Raw genomic sequence first — 16,758 nt, 5'->3', positions numbered from 1 at the left:
TCCTCCCTGGTAGGCCCTCCCTCCACATGCCACTCGGCAGGGATAGGTAAGTCCTCCAGGGAGACTACTTCCTCCTCCACGGACTCCTGGCCCACCACCGCAGGTGGCCGATCTGTCTCATGGGGCGTGGAAGCCGAAGCAGGCTTCTCCTGTCTTCGGGTCTGTCCCTTTTTAGCAGCGGGCTGGGCCATTGTTCCAGGCTCCAGCCCAGGCGAACTCCCTCTCTGGGCAGTCGCAGACCTGGTGCTTGCACAGGCCCAGTCAGGTGTACCCAGCATCTCCGAATGAGTCCGGTATTCCACCTCTCTCCAAGCATTGTGCTCCATGTCATTTCCCAGCAGACAATCAACTGGCACGGCAGGGCTTACGGCAACTCGAAGTGAACCTGCAACCCCTTCCCACTCAAATTTAACCTCGGCCACAGGATAGTAGCCCAATCTGCCGTCAGCCATCGCGGCGGGGTGGAGTACATGTGGAATCACCTGCTCTGGAGACACCAGTTGACTCCTTACCATTGTCATACTGGCTCCTGTGTCTCTCAGAGCCTCCCCTCTTTGGCCATTGATGGTGATCCATTGCCCATACTTGGTAGTATTGAAGGGCACCTGAATCTTGGGAACCATCTCCCGATCTCCCAGGGTCACTAAGGTGACATCCGCCCACTCACCCCCCTTATCTAAGGGCAACTCCTCCCCGAGCGCTACACTAGCTACTCCCGGGGCTTTTCTTCCTGTGGGAGGGGGTGGTCTCTTTGGGCACTTGATATCTCCCTTATAATGTCCAACACCACCACACTCAAAGCAGTGGACAACCCTTGGCTGCTGGCTTTGGCCAGGAAGAGGGTTTCTGGGCGGGTTAGCCTTAGGGGGGAATCCTGTTCCCTTTCCCTGGAAACTGTTTTGGGGACCTTTTGAGAACTCCCGCTTTTTATCTCCCCCCTCCTTCTTCTGGGGGGCGCCCTGTCCGGCCCATTGGGAATCCCCTCCAGTCCCCTTTGAGGACACCCGGGTACTTGCCCAGATGTCCGCCTCCTCTGCAAGCTTCCGGGGGCTGGTCAGCTTGCTATCCACCAGGTGTTGACGCAGCTCGGGAAAACATTTCTCGAGTAGGTGCTCTTTGAGAAAAAGGTCATATAATCCCTCAAAGTCCTTCACCTCGCTGCCTTGTATCCAACCCTCTAGTGCCTTCCTTGCATAGTCCAGGAAATCCACCCAATTTTGTGTGCCTAGTTTGTGACTTCCCCTGAACTTCTGCCTGTACTTCTCTGGGGTCAGTCCAAACTTTTTGATCAGCGCCACTTTCATGGTGGGGTAGTGGGTCTGCTCATCCTGCTCTAGGGCCAATAGTGTATCCCGTCCAGTAGGAGGCATTTATTTGTATAAACCACCCCCCAGTGTTTTTCCTGGATCCCATGGGCTCTTAAGGAGACCTCATAGGCAGCCAGCCACTTGGCGATGTCATCCCCTTAGCTGTAACTGGCAACTATATCTTTAGGTAGGTAGGGTCTGGATTCCCTGGTCAGTTCTTTTGTTTCGCTGCCACCATTTGGAGAATTAGAGGGTCCCATCTGTAGGGCCTTGAGTTCTAGCTCCCTAAGTTTCAACTCGTGAGCCATCCTCTGTTCCTCTTTCTCCTTTTCCATCTTGGCTAACTCCCACTTTAGCTGTCTCTTTTCCCTCCTGTCCACTAGTTCAGCTTCGGTTAAGCTTCTTCCGGAGACACTGCTGCCCTCCCTTGAAAGGGTCCTAGGTCCTGGTAGTAGGTTCCCCATCTCAAGTGGAAACAATCCTTCTACCTCTATGACTGTGTCCCGGTCCGTCTCCTCTTCCTCCTCCTTTCCCTCTCCATGTGCTGCCACCCAAGCCCTCAAACTGGTCTGGAGTTCCCCCTTCTTGGCACCACAATTAAAAAAAACTCCCATCTTCTTCTGGCAAAAGTCTCTAAGCTGGGCTGTAGTATAGGTCTCCAGTTCCTCCAGAGCAAATTCCATTTTGCTTATGAGAGATATAGGGACAACCACTCGGGAAGAATTGGTTCAAAAGGGACAATTCGAAGCTACCTCCACCCACCACCAGGAGTAAATTTGGAAAAAACAAAAGAAGTAATTAGGAAGTCTGCCAGGAGAAAACTCCAGGTGTGGGCCTGTGGAGTACACTTTGTTACTAAAGAGTGGACGCAAACACAGTTCTCATCCCACCACTAGACACCAATTATGTTGGACCTGGAGTCTCCAAGTCACATAGGGTAGCTTGACACTAAGCAGGAAGGCCTAACTCCAAAGTACATGTGTTAAGTTTGCGTCTCACCCTCTCAGTAACTCAGTGCCCATCCATCCAAAAATGACACTACACCTTACTTTTTATAAAAGTAGAAAAGCTTTATGATCTCTTTTGTTGTTAGTTTCTTATTTTGTGCTCAGATGCTAAATCAGTACCACAGTTACAATGAATACAGTGCATTTACACTTTTTGTTTCTGTAAACTTCCTCACTCCCTCTCTTCAAAGTTACTTCTGCATTTCTGGCTTTATATTAATACAGTTTCTAACCATTAATTCACAATATACCCTTGCTTAACACCCTGAGAACATTCAGGCCATATGAAACTGGCTTGGTACCTTGGTACCCAGAGAGTGACACTTTCCCTTCAATCAGGTAAGTAACCCCAGGGTTTCAGATGACAGATTCAATGCTACAATCAGCTTATTTGTAAATATCTCAGGTGTCTGAGTAAGGCAAGGTCAGAGTTTTCTTCCCCTTCCACCTCTGAAAGAGAATACAAAATTAGACCACAATCCCCATCTTTATCAGCCACAGGGGGTTCAGTCTTCCTCTTCAGCACAATTGCTCTCCCTTGCTTCACTTATTCTTCTTTACTCTTAAGTCTGACGACTTCTAGCCTCAGTCTTCCCCAAACCTGCCAGAGCTGGCCTTTCAGTTATCAAAGAAGTTAGGGAGGGGATGAAAGATCTCTCTACCGGTATCACGATCTGTTGTTTCTTAGTCATACAGCAGCCCCCCCTGTCTCCACCTTACTTGGGGGCCAGTCGAGTACTGCGCCAGTACAGCCAACCAGCCCTTTGTCAACAGACCTCCTCTCCCGGCGGCTCCTCCCTCGTGGGCCGGGTCAAATGTTCTCCAAACCGGCACCGAGGGGAGGCCTGCCTGGGGCTAGCGGCGCTACGGCCGCTCACGCCGTCTCCTCAGTTTCCCCGATGATCGCGCCACTGAGCAGGCGCTGGGGGCAGTGTCTCAGCAAGGCGCCGCCTCCCTTCTTCTCCTCCGGCAGACGAGCACTCCGCTTCTGGGCCTGCGCGCTGATCGGCGCTACCTCGCTCTCCACCAGCAGTCGGCCACGCTACCCCTGGGCTTGCGCACTGATCGGCGCTACCTCCGCAGACACTATTCTCTTCACCAGTGACTCTCCGGGCAGCACAGGACGCCTAATTCACTCCTGACTCCCTCTCTTGGAAACCGGTAAGGCGGACTAGCGGGGCATGCCACAGTCAGCAGGCAGTGTCCGGGAAGGCAGGAGAAAAGGGGGACCCAAGGGGGCCAGCAGAAATTACAAAGCCGCTTCCCTCAGGTATCATAAACCAACGTCAGGGCTCGGTCAAGGACTAGGGGGGGAACGTCCTCAAGAAGAGGCTGTCTACCTTACAGATAAACTAACTACTTCTTGCACGCCCACCTCCCCACGCCACTGCCTCACTCCTCAAGCTCTCTGGACATCACAAAATGGCTACCCTGACCCTGGCCTTATATAGGCTGTCCACAAAGGGTCCAGAAGGTTCTGGAAGGTCCCTATTCTACCCTATGGGTCTTTCTCCTAAGGTGGCAGTTATGGCAGTTACTGTCCACCATTTTGTGGTTCTTGTAGGATTTTAGTCAGAAAAGGCACCTAGGCCTCAGGAAAAAGGACTACGAGGGTAAAAGAGCATCTAACCCCTAGGTCAATACCACAAAAATCCAGTGGGCATAAAAAAAAAGATAAAAAGGTTTGAGGGGCAAAAAGGGGACAAAATAAATAATCAATCAGGAGGGACTACCCAAAGGCAGACAGGTCTAACAAAGAGCCTGACTTGTTTTATGGGCAATATGTTCCTCATCAAAAAAAGGACAAAGAGATGAGGCCTATGATCAATCTGAGAGAGCTGAACGATTGTATGTGATAAAATCACTTCAAGATGGAAGGGATCCAAATTTTGAGAGCTTTGTTAAGGTAAAGGAGATTGGATGACAAGGTTGGATTTAAAAGATGCGTATCTGATGGTTCCAATATGTGTGAGGCACAGAGATTACCTTCAGTTCCGCTCGAAGGGTGTGAGATGGAGGTTCAAGAGTCTACCATTCGGGCTTACGTCAGCACCATGGTGTTTTACAAAGGTCATGAGACCGGTGATGGCATGGTTGAGATTAAGGGGTGTACGTCTGATAATGTATCTGGACGATGTGTTGATTATGGCAGAGGAGAGAGAGTGGCTTTGGAACAGACCGAGTTGGCTGTGCGAGTGTTGGAAGATTTAGGATTTATAGTAAACAGGGAAATGTCTTCTTTGAAACCAGCACAGGAGATGAATTTTTTAGGTTTTCGGATACAGACCGTAGAGGGTATGTTAAAGTTACCTATGGAGAACTTGAGGAAAATTTGCAAGGAGTTGAAGCGAGTGAACCAAGCGGAATGAATTTCTTTGCATCAGGTAGGAAGGTTGTTAAGGCTGCTATTAGCGTCTATTCAGTCAATTTTTCTTGCTCCCCTGCATTACAGAGCACTGCTGAGGATGAAGGATTGTCATTTGCGCATGGGAGAGAATTATGCTCAGAATATAAGGATGAATCAGGAGGCAATGCAGGAGGTGAACTGGTGGTTGGATACAAGCAATTGGAAGTTAAAGAGAGAGTGTTTTTGTTTGAATCTAGACATGAGATGGGGTCTGTTAGAGGTGGATCTGTTTGCAGACAGGTTGAATGTGCTGCTTCAGAGCTACTACAGCTGGAGACCGGTTCCAGGAACAAAAGCAGTGGATGCTTTTCTACTGATTTGGGGAAGGGAGGTTATACACATTTCCTCCATTCTCATTGATTCAGAGGGTTATTATGATGGTCAAGTGGGAGAAAGCAGAGTTGGTGTTGATCACGTGATTTTGGCAATCACAAGTGTGGTTTCCAGATGTGATGAACTTGTTGATTGACGATCCAGTCTTGTTACCATGTTTTCCACAGTTGCTGGTGGGTGCCCAAGTGGAGTGCCTTGAGTTGGTGAAGTGAAGAGGGAGAGTTGGTGTTCATAGGTTGGATGGTTTCAGTAGAGTGTGGCAAGTACCTGGATTATGGGAGGAAGCTACAGAATTTATTAAGAAATCCTGGGCTCCAGGGACAACAAAGGTGTACAGTACAGTATGGAGAAGATGAAGTAGTTGGTGTTTTGCAAGGACTCTGAATCCCTTATCAGCAGATGTAGTTGAAGTTGTAAATTATTTGACGGAGTTGTTTAGGAAAGGTTTGGCTTACAGTTCAGTGAATCTGAGAAGATCAGCAATTTCAGTAGGAGTAGGAGAATGAGATTCCGGTAGGACAACATGCTTTAGTGAAAAGGATTATTAAGTATGTTCGTTTTGGGATTGCACCTAAGGCCAAGTATGCTTCTTTATGGTATGTCCAAGGTATTAAAGGTGGTTATGGGATGGGGAGGAAATTAGTTTATCCTATAGAAGTTAATATCATGGAAAATGGCAGTCTTACTGTGTTTGGTGTTTTTTAGGAGAGTTTCAGATATAAGAGCTTTGGAGGTGACCTCGAGGAGTTTTCAGCCGGGTGTGTATTTTGAGAAACGGAAATGTACAAAAACTATGTCCATGATGGTATTTTATCCTAGAATGGTGGCACATGATGATTTGTGTGTGGTGCGATGATTGAGGGAGTATAAGAAAAGGACTGTGGGTTTGGGAGAGCGGGCATGTTTTCAATTGCTAATTTCTTTTAGGAAACCTTTCAAGGCGGTGTCTGCACCTACTTTAACAAGATGGGTTAAAGAGATTATGCAAATGGCTGGCATTGATGAGAGTGTATTTTGAGCACATTCACAAAAGGGCTATGGCAAGTAAGGCTTTTTTGTTAGGAAGCAGTATGCTTAGCATCATGAGACCAGCAGATTGGTCAAGTGATTCTACGTTTAAAACATTTTACTTTAAACCTGTGGAAAATGCTGTACAGAGAATGAGCTTTGAACATGCATAATATTGGCCTCTGTGCCTTGCCATAAAATTCAGTTTAAATGGGAAGAAAATGATGATTTTATTAAAGACAGGGAGGCTAATATTATCCCTTCCAAAGGTAATACCCAGCCCTATTGATGTGTTGGATTTTGTTTCCTAGGAAAAAGCTAAGAAGATGGTTACTGAGGAGGGACATGCTGAATTGGAAAGTGTGTTCAGATTTATGACTGTTGCAGTTTACAGATCTTTCCTTGAGTTTGGACTTTGAGTTATGTGCAGGAAAAAAGAAGAAAGATGGCTGCGAGTTCTGTGGTTATAAGCATGTTCTAAGTGTTCTTTAATGTTTAAAGATGATCTATTGTAATTATACGTTCTATGTTGCTGCTGAGTATGAGGCAATAAAGGAGACAGTGCGTAATATTTGCCTCTGTCTCTTTAATAACATGATGATTTTCAAACCCATTCAAACTGTGGAAATTGTGGATTCATGAAGAGTTTGACTTTAAATATAGCATGTCCTACATTCTTTTTGCTCTTTATTTAATGTATTGATAAATTTGTATGGTGTAGGTTGAATTCTGCCTAGTGTGGATTGGAAAGAATTGTGCCATCCTTAGACTGTGTTGTTTGTTTTGGCTTACTGTGTCAAGGTGCTGTCATAGGCATTGCCACCATGGTATTTTGAATTTGGGTTGATGTCTGTGTCGGAAGCGATGCAATCTGCTAACCCAAGTCTCTTCGAAATAGTACATTAGGGGACTAAATTTGTCTTCATTTTGCTGGTAGAAATGGCTTTCTATTAGTAGATTGTAGTGATTGACTACCTCTGTGACGGGCATAGGCTAGTGCTATAATCTGTTTGATTTCAAGGCAAATTGGCTGTTTGTGAAATATTCTACACTTGGTTAGTTTTTTGGAGATGTCTCCATATACTTTGATGTAAATGGTATTAACAGCCTTGTAAGGCTGTGTGGTTGTATAGTTTTAGAATTGCTTGAATCATGGCTTTTTCAAAGCCAATGATTATTTTTTGGGGGTAGTAGTTATTTGTTTCATGTTTGACACAGTTTAAGAGCTTGTAATGAGTGCTGCTTTGTTAATTTATTAGAAGGGCATACACAAATTTGTGTTTTGATATCCTCCATGTATGGTGTATATCTGAGTAAATGGTTTGGGCACATTTTAAAGGTCCCATCCATCATCCAGGTTTGACATTGGCTAAGTTTCATTAAAGTTGTTTGCTGTAGAGAATATCAGAATTGGTTTCTCATTATTTAGGTTGTCGTGTATATGGAAATGTTCCTCATTATGTGTAATTGTTAATTGTTCAGGTATTTCTATATCTTGGTGTCTTCTAGGGGCATGTTGCGTATTGCTGGTGCCTTTATTCGTTTGTGCAATTAATCTCTTAAAGTGGGGATAGGTAGTAGTTCCCTTGTTATGTGTTTGGGGGCTCTAGGTAAAATATTCTTCAAGATTTTGCTTGGGGGTTCCTGGGAGTTAGTGCTTGCCTCTCTTATATTTTGCACTATTTCTTGTGCTTCTATTTTTCTTACATTTGGGGGGTGGTAATGCCTTTCTACATGAATTACTACATATTTTTTTGTACTGGCTCTCCCATATAACGTGCCTTAGAATAATATTTAGAACATTTCCAGTTTATAGTTTCTGATGATGCACTTTCTTGTCTGTAGGTGTAGCCTATTTGATTTTGTAACTGCGTTCATGTCTGTGAAGTGATACATTTTGGCAACCTCTGTCATTGTATCAGTAAGTATTGTAATAGTATAAATATATAATATCTTTAAACCTTTGCACGTTTGTTACTAACGTGTCTAAAAATGCATTTACTTCTATTTTGTGTACTTACTTGTATGTTCTGGTGAGATGTTTCATCCAGTTTTGCAGTTTTTCCCTTGGAGGTGTGCAGCAGGTGCTTTCATTTCTGTTGGTTGAAAAAGACAAAATGTAAGTTACATTTTAAATAGAAATTTGTTGATAGCTTGTAGGGGTTGAGGCAGTTAGGTTTTTAGTTTTTTTACTAATTGACTGAGTTTATCATTAGTTATTTATTTGTTTATACTTACTTTGTTATTTATTTTTGCTGGCTTATGATAGTTGATATTTTCTGGTAGTTTACTGGTTTTCAAGTTGTAGATTTTTTCCTTTATGAGGGCTGTGTAAAAAAGATAGAAGATGAAAAGTGTGTTAATATTTATTTTCTTTTTGCTATTTTATATTTTTAAGTTTATTAACAGTTACTTTTTAGTTTGACTATAAGTATTACTTACTTGGAGATGTAGTTGTTGAGATGTATATTTTTCTTCTTTAATGGTTTATAGAAAGATTCTTGCAGATGTTCCTCATCTTGCAAAGTTTGTCATTCTGAAGTATTTAGTTGTTCTAATTATTGTGCCTTTTATATTATTGATGTAATCGTTTGTTTGATTTTATTGGTTAAAGCTGTTTATAGTTTAATTTTATTGGTTGGTTTAGTATAGTTTGATTTCTTTTTAATCAGTTGAATCCTTCTATGGTAAACACTAATTTGTGTTTTACTATTTATGTTTAATATATAGTTCCACATTTTTGTTTATAAAATTAATAATATATGTATATTTAGTAGTATTTAGGTTGATGTTTACTTGTTTGTAGTAAATGGTAATTTTGTGGAAGGTTTTATTGTATGTATTTTAAATTTGTAAATGTTTGGGGTGAATGGTAAATATTTCATTGATATAATATTATTCATTTAAATTAAATATGTGTATAATAAGGTTTGGATTTATTTAAAGTAATTGCTTTATGTGAAAAGTGTTTTTTTTAGTATTGTTAAATGAGTAATTATTTTGGCATTAATATTGTACGCAATATTGTGTGAATCGATATTTCTTATATATCCTGTGTTTCTTATAAGTTTACAATATATTTTGATATTTCTGTTTTCGATAAGTGTAAAAATCTATATTTTAACAACGATATTTGTATTCTTGATATTTCTGTTTTTTTTAGTTAAGTATACACAGTCAATATTTTTGTCATTGATATTTAATTTCCGATATTTTTGTGGTTTGATATTTGTTGGATCGATATTATGTCAGCGATCTGAACTTTGAGCCATGTAAATAGAATTCTGTCTTCTAAAGATTATACCTGACATACTCTTCCTGACTTTAATTGACACCACATGTTGCAATGTATTTCTTATGCTGGAAGCTGCTTTTTAAAACTCAAAGCAAAACACAGTCAGTGGGTTTTCCTTTATCTTTTCTAATGGAAAGTGAGGCTTAAGTGAAATTTTGTGGATTCAAAAAATTATTATAGAAATAAAGCACAACATCATGGAAGCTCATGAGATATATTTTGACTCCCTTGTGGTCTTCAAACAATGCCCTTCTGTGGAGTCTGGTTTATACATTTGTGGACAGCTTTTATATAGTTTTACGTGTCAAAATCACAGATATATAGTTTAGGAAATAAGTGTGGAATATTAAGTACTCCTATTCTGTGGTAGGTGGTAGTGTTATTTAAATCGTATAAATAGTATTCCTCCCACCCCCAGAAAACCTTGCATCGGAATTCTAAAAGGAAAAGAAACAAACTAACAATTTCATTTAATTTTTCCACATTTTGACGTGATTTATAATGACCTAATTTGTATTGTAGGGATATTTTCTCTCACTTCATTCCCTCAGGCCGCCCCTCCACAGACCTAAACTGTCTTGGGCAAGGGGACCATTCTGTCTCTCTTGTCTGCTTCATGGCCGGTCCTTCTTCAACCTCTGACTCACCCACTATCTGCAACTTCCCAGCTACTGAGTTGAACTTAACTCCTTGCAACTCCAGCTCCTGTGTGCTAGTCACCTTTTTTACCATACTGCCTTATGGACTTATTCCAGTAGAGACTGCCATCTTGGTTTTCCAATCAATCTATACAATAGCCCTGTAATCATTAGAAATGCTTAGTTGCAACATTCAGGAATGTTTGGCCAGACACCTTTGGTGTCCTTTTTCACACATGACTATTGGCCTTATTACAACTTTGGCGATCTGCTGTAGGACGGCCAAAGCTGTGGTGCTGCCGCCTGCCAGATTAGGACTTCAATCCTGGTCTGGCGGGCGGTCCTGTGGCGGTCTGTTAGGCTCATAGGAGAGCCTAACTTGCAGACTGTCAGAGTGCTGATTGCACCTGCAGCACCGCCAGCATATTTCAGCCTCTGACCACTGCGCGACTGCTGTAGGATCCATGTTCCCTGATGGTCGCGGCAGTTCTGTGGCTGTCCGACCGCCACCTATATAATACTGTGGGCGCTCCTGCAGTGTGGCAGTGGTCGGACCACCACCGCGAGCACATCGGTCCTATGGACCACAGTACTCGCAACAAGCCCCTAGGTGTTAGTCTGTCTCTGAAATCCCCCATGATAGTTACATCTAAGTCCTCTATGCTTGATGCACGAACTGCTGAATCCCCATGTTCAAAGCCTAATTTAATGGATTTCATTTGCAAAAACAATAGGGACTAGTGCCTTACCATTCTGCAACTTGGATGGGGAGCGGGGTGTTGGGTGGTGTTTGGGGATGGCAGTGACAAACTGTTAAGAGAGTGATTCTGACCTTCCCTATAGTGTTGTACATTTGAAGGCACAGATCTTGACAGGATGCCCAGCAGCAGAGTTGCCGGGTGTCAAAACATTCTATTGTGCATGCCCAGAACAATACATTATAAAGATAGCACCAGTGGATAGTAGTACCTCGCTGTTCTACCATGCATTCCCTGAATTGCACCACCCACAGACCTTATAGTCAGTACTCTGCTCCCCAAACATGAGTTATTATCTTTCAGATTACTTGGGAGTCAATACCAGAGGAGAGTGCTGCATTTCTGTACGACTGGGCATGCACAAAAAAGCTGATCCAAGCTGGACTGTGTAATAGTCTTGGCTGTTAGAAAAAATACATGGATGAACTCCATAAACTTCTGGACCACCAGACAGAGAGAGAACACAATTGCATGTGTCTGGTAAAAAATGTGTAGAACAGCAGGCATATTAGTAACAAATGTGAATGCCACTACTCTCCTAGACCATTATGATCAGGACATCTGATGTAGTCTTAAATCCTTTGCTGATGGTCTACCAAGTCACCTTAGGATGAACTTTCATGAGATGGTACACAAAAGCTCTTTTGTGCCCTTCTAGATTATCAGTGCAGCTATATATTCAGCGAAGTTGACTGACTGTAAACATCCAAGTCTTTACCTCTTTCTCAAATTCAAAGTGCTTATGCAGCATTATTATTGTAACAGGGAGCGAGTTCCAGAGTTGGCCATCTCAACTTAGGTGAATTTCTGCCACTGAAAGGCTTTTTGAAAGAAGGGATGGTCGGGAGCATTCTTCTTTAGTAGTAGGTGCAAAACTCAAGTTAAAGGAAGTTTGGTCGAGTACAATGGATGGTTCAGAGAGGGTGCAGAGAGTCATGAATGAGATATTTCTGACCACAGGCCGCAGGCAGCCATGGGAGACCTTGAAGTGCTGGAGTGATGTGGGTGCTCATCATTGTGTAGAAGTTGCCGGCTGCAACCTTATTAATGGGCCAGTATGTAGAACAGAACCACAAGGTACAGCCTTTGGCATAATCTAGGGGAAGGAATCCTAAGTGTGGAAAGGTCTCCCATGACTAACCTGAGGCACAAGGGAGAGGTTTGAATCTGTGGCCACTTTTCTGTTATGTGTGATGTAGAGCCACTTGAAATTCTAAAAGAGCATAGTATGTTTTCATATCACTTCACTGCCCTCTCATATTTCATGTCAACCTTCACGTCGTTAGAGCTATTAATACCCTTCCACCACATCATCATTTCCTCCACCACCCCCTCAATAGTTGAGAATAATTCTACTTTCCTCATCTAGACTATGATCACTGGCAAGGACCAGCACCCTCAAGATATGACCCTGCAGAAGGCAGGTATACTTAAAACAGATATGGCCAATTATAGGCCAATAATGCTACTACGTTCATCAAATCCTTTGGCACAGCCTTTTCCCATGCTGATTATCCTCACTTAATCCTTTACTGGACAATAACGGTCCTTCATCAACTGCCAAATTCATTGATTCACTGAAGCACAGAAATGGATGAATTACAGCTATTGCTGGTTAACGCTGATAAGCAGAGCTCCTTGTACTGTATAGTAACATTGCTCATTGGAAAACCCTTCTGCCCTGTGGAAAGGGCTATATCCCTGGGGGTGGTAATCAATCATAAGCTTTCCCTGATGGCAGAGGTAAATGCAGTAGCCTCCAGCTGCACGTCTATGCTTCGTTCTGCTAGGGACGATCTTGCCTTTTCTTTCCAGGGAAAAGAATGCCGTTTTAGTAGCATTATGTGTTCTATCAAAAATTGATTACTGCAGCTGCGTTTTTCTGGATATTTTGGCATACTGGTTTGCAGTGCTCCAAAAAATTCATTTCTTTGTGGTAAGAGTGACCTGCAACCTTTGAAACTACAGTTGTGTGTTAAAGGCTCGTAGAAGCTTGCACTGGCTGCCAGTTGAAAAACGCACCACCTTAGTGCCTGTGCCTTGTATCTGCCACAACTTGCTTTGCTTTGTCGAGCTGACAGATGTGTCTTCGATCAGGACTAGATGGGCACATCCGAACCAAGCAAAGCTTCTGAGAGCTTCTAGATCCTTCGCAAGTCCCACAACTTCAAGATACATACACACACCATTTTATGGTTACATCATTTTTTTATGGTTATTACATACATACATAATTTTATGGTTATCACTTAGGGAAATGTAGGTATACACAGAGCTCTTGAACTGGCTAGAGGACTTGTGTACCACAGAGTATTCATATAGGAGAGAGCCTCTTAATGTTTCACAGAGAAAAACTTAACTCTGATGGTCATATTTTTAGCCTCTAAATTATCCAGTTAGAATCTCCTGGACATGGAAATTCCTCTATGTATTTGGAAATACAACCTTCAATTGCCCATCTGATAACATGGCTGTCTGCAAGGCACAATATTTTTGCCCAATGTTTGCTCTTAGTTTTCTAGTGACAAGGTTTTTTGGCACCTGTATGTCTAAGATGAGTTACAAATACTGGATTGCTTGGATAGAATATTCAAACCAATTAAAGGTAAACTTTGTTCTCAAAAAATCTATCCTTTTCCACTAGGGTAAGCAGAATTTTCATGTTAATTAACCATTAAGTATTCCAAATTGCATTTTAATTCTTTTTCTTCTCCAATTAAATTCTTTGATGAAACCATATTGTTATGACGTATGACTTATGTTAATGGTGTTATTAAATGGCCTGTATTCTTTTCTTTGTCCAGCCACTTCTTCCAGAGTAATATAACATCACATTCTATTTTGCTGGAAAAAAACATAAATCAAAAAAACTCCCTTCAGACACCTAATCTTTCCACCCAAAGATATTCCAGGCAAAGTCTTCCCTTGACCAGAACAAATATATGCACTGAAATAGGCAGTTACCCTTTCTGAGAAGAGCAATTATATAAGGAATTTTTCTTCTTGCACTTGCCACATTGAAGACGTCCCCCAGGATGCAGACACACTGTGCAGTCTGCGACAAGTCTCACAGTTTTTTTCCAGATTTCCATCTAAACCAAGCAAATTATCTTGCTAGAATTATTATTAAATCCTTCTACAGGTTTCTGAGAATTCTCCTTAACCTAAATGCTTGTAGAAATCTCAATTTCTGCTTCAATATACCAAACGTTTTGTGTCAATTCAAGAACCAATTGTTTTTATTTCAATGCAATTTTATTGCGATTTTTATAACATAATGTGGACAAAGATCACGTATAAGAAAAAATGAAAATACAATAGGGTGATACAGTGAATATATCAGAAACATACTCGTACTCTGAAGGATCAAACAAGAATCTTAGAAAAACCTTTTATTATAATTTTTCGGAAACAAATGCCTCTCTATTTGATTCAAGAGATAGTGAATAATATTTGCATTCGGATTGAATCAATAAAAAAGTATAAAATAAGCACAATAGTCTGACTCCAGAGGAACAAGAAGCTACACGTTGATATGTTGACACATTTCAAAGGAAAGAGAATGCAGAGGTCTCAATAGCCCATTCAACTATTTCTTGGGTCAGGTAGATATTCGTTATCCACATAGTGCCACGCAATAGCTCTCTAGAGACAGGTTTCCATGTATCAAGTAAAAATATTAACGACATATCCCTTGAAAAAGGGAAGCATTTGAAAGAAAACTATGGCTAAAAGTAAAGTTGACAAATTGTTAAAGGTTAGAATCCTGCTTCTGATGCTGAAACTAATGTCTTACTTGAGCCACAAACCTTACAACAATTAAAAAAAAGAGCATAATTCAGATTAAACGACAGATAAACCAACATAAATGTGTGACCTGCAAAAACCGAAGACTGGGATTTGAAAGTGTAATCTTTTTAAAAGCTAAGCTGTATCTTCATTTTCTGCTTTGGAAAAGCTATAAGGAAGCAAGAGCTGCCAGAAATGAACACAATACAATGTGTGTGATTTTAGTTTCAGAGGTGAATCCCAGGATAGCCAGGCCATCCTAAAAAGGGGTTTTAACTAATATGTTGTATATCATGGGACTACACCCCACTCTGAGTTATGCTTTTGAATCTTCCCATAGAAAGCCCTTGTACATTTTTACATTCCAGCAATGGGGTTGGGATGTAACAGGACATGAGATTTAAATGAAACCCCATCAATACCCTAATATACTATTCCCATAATATACTATTATTCATGGATGAAGTGAAGGGTCTTATATAGAAAGCTAAGTGGGTTAGGTGGGTGTAGCACTGGGTGCGTACTCAGCCACAGATTTCTTTTCTGAGTGGTCTGTTGACGTCCCCCAGTACGTCCAGTTACTTGAGATCTTATACTAATGACTGTGCTGAATGACGTATATTACAGAAAGTTGCTTTGTGTTTTATTGGAGTTCTAGGAACCCTTAGTTTTAGAAAATCTGTTAGTCCTTTGACTGTGCAGTGTTTAAAGGCATGTGTCATGCTTACCTATGGAAATGGTATAATCAATGGAAGTCATAATCTATACTTGCTAAGTAAATAGACATATTTAATAATGTTTTCATAATTATCAGGCAAATGTACACAGTGAATATTGTTTTAACGTATTAAAATGTTGCTGTGCTTTTAGAATGAGAAAATGGTTGAGCAGCATCTCCTGATAAATCATATGCAAGATGAACTCGAGAAGATGACGCTTGTGATGGCATCTGCACATGGGGAGGGTGATGGCTTGAATCTTGTTCCCTTTAGCAGGAGACCGTACAGCGTTCCACTTACCAATACCTCTCAGCCCTACTCCTTCAGCATGTCGCAGTCCAATCACCTCTCAGACTGGCCTGAGCCTAGAAAGGTATGAACAAAGTTGATACTCAAAGTACTCCCTCTGCCTTGCTCCTAACATCCATAACATCTTTGTAATTGGTTATATTGCCTTGTCACTTTCATCAGTATGCCTATACCGTCTTTTCATGCTTTCAGTGATTTCACAAAATAATGTTCAATGTTTTAAAAATAGTATTGTTACTCGGAGGGAATAAATATTTCAGGCCTGATTCATGAAGCACATTTTTATTAAGAAAGAGATCTGAGCTTCTAGAAATGCATCATTTGCGCTATTAAATGAGCATACATTCATAGCCATATATATCTCTCCACTTGCTCTAATTGCAGTAGAGTAAAACATAGGAAAATCTTCTAACTTGGTTAAGTGAAGCAGTAGAACAGTGAACTAATCTAACAACAACAGCCAAGGAAAAAGAATGCGGGACCATTATTAAAAGCACATTACTTAATGCAGTCTGTGTGAAATCACAGAATAGTGTTTACAGAATAAGACCATTATATCTGCCTTGTTTTCTTATGTCTTCTGGGTAGTGATGGACAGGTTGGGGAGCGATGATACGTGCATTATTCCAAATCATGGCACTCACAATTGTTTCTGATAATGAAATATTGGAGCACAAGAAGATGTCCATATTAGAAGTAGCATCTGATGATTTTGAAACATGTGTGCCACTGTATCGATAAACATAGCTGGAAGTTAGTCGAGCACTGTTTCGTATTATGAGTAGCCAAGAGAAAGTTGATCAAATTAGAGAAACATCCACCATCGAAGTGAAATCCTCAATTGGAGTGACAAAATGGACTTCATCAAATTTTCCAGTGATGGGTTTCCCACAGTTTCACATACTTATTTGAACATTCACCACCCTTTGGATGGAAGAATGGTTTTCATTAATAAATCTGAAAATCAACAACTAAACATATATTGAGTGTTTTCAAGAATCCCATACACTCAGGGCCCGATTATGATGTCGTCCGGAAAGCAGTCCAACCGAATCTATTCCTGAATACTTTCCCAACGACTCTGGTCCAGGGAGTCTAATCGACAGATTACGGTGTGTTCGAACACTGTTCGGTTGAACTCCCATTGACTTCAATAGAAGCCTGTGTTCCGAATCAGAACACAGGCTC

General features: G+C 41.4%; 1 protein-coding gene across 1 annotated transcript in view; it reads left to right on the top strand.

Annotated features, from left to right (window-relative positions):
* KIF27 (kinesin family member 27) overlaps positions 1 to 16,758 on the top strand; it is a 437,315-nt gene that overhangs the window by 135,877 nt on the left and 284,680 nt on the right. The window contains exon 6 of the mRNA XM_078675808.1: positions 15,413 to 15,634. Within this exon, the coding sequence (XP_078531934.1) occupies positions 15,413 to 15,634 (222 nt within the window). The remainder of the gene's footprint in view (positions 1 to 15,412; positions 15,635 to 16,758) is intronic.

This window comes from Lissotriton helveticus, chromosome 2_1 (genome assembly GCF_964261635.1).
Source record: "Lissotriton helveticus chromosome 2_1, aLisHel1.1, whole genome shotgun sequence".
NCBI classification, from domain to species: Eukaryota; Metazoa; Chordata; class Amphibia; order Caudata; family Salamandridae; genus Lissotriton; species Lissotriton helveticus.
This window is presented reverse-complemented; position numbering and strand designations above follow the sequence as displayed.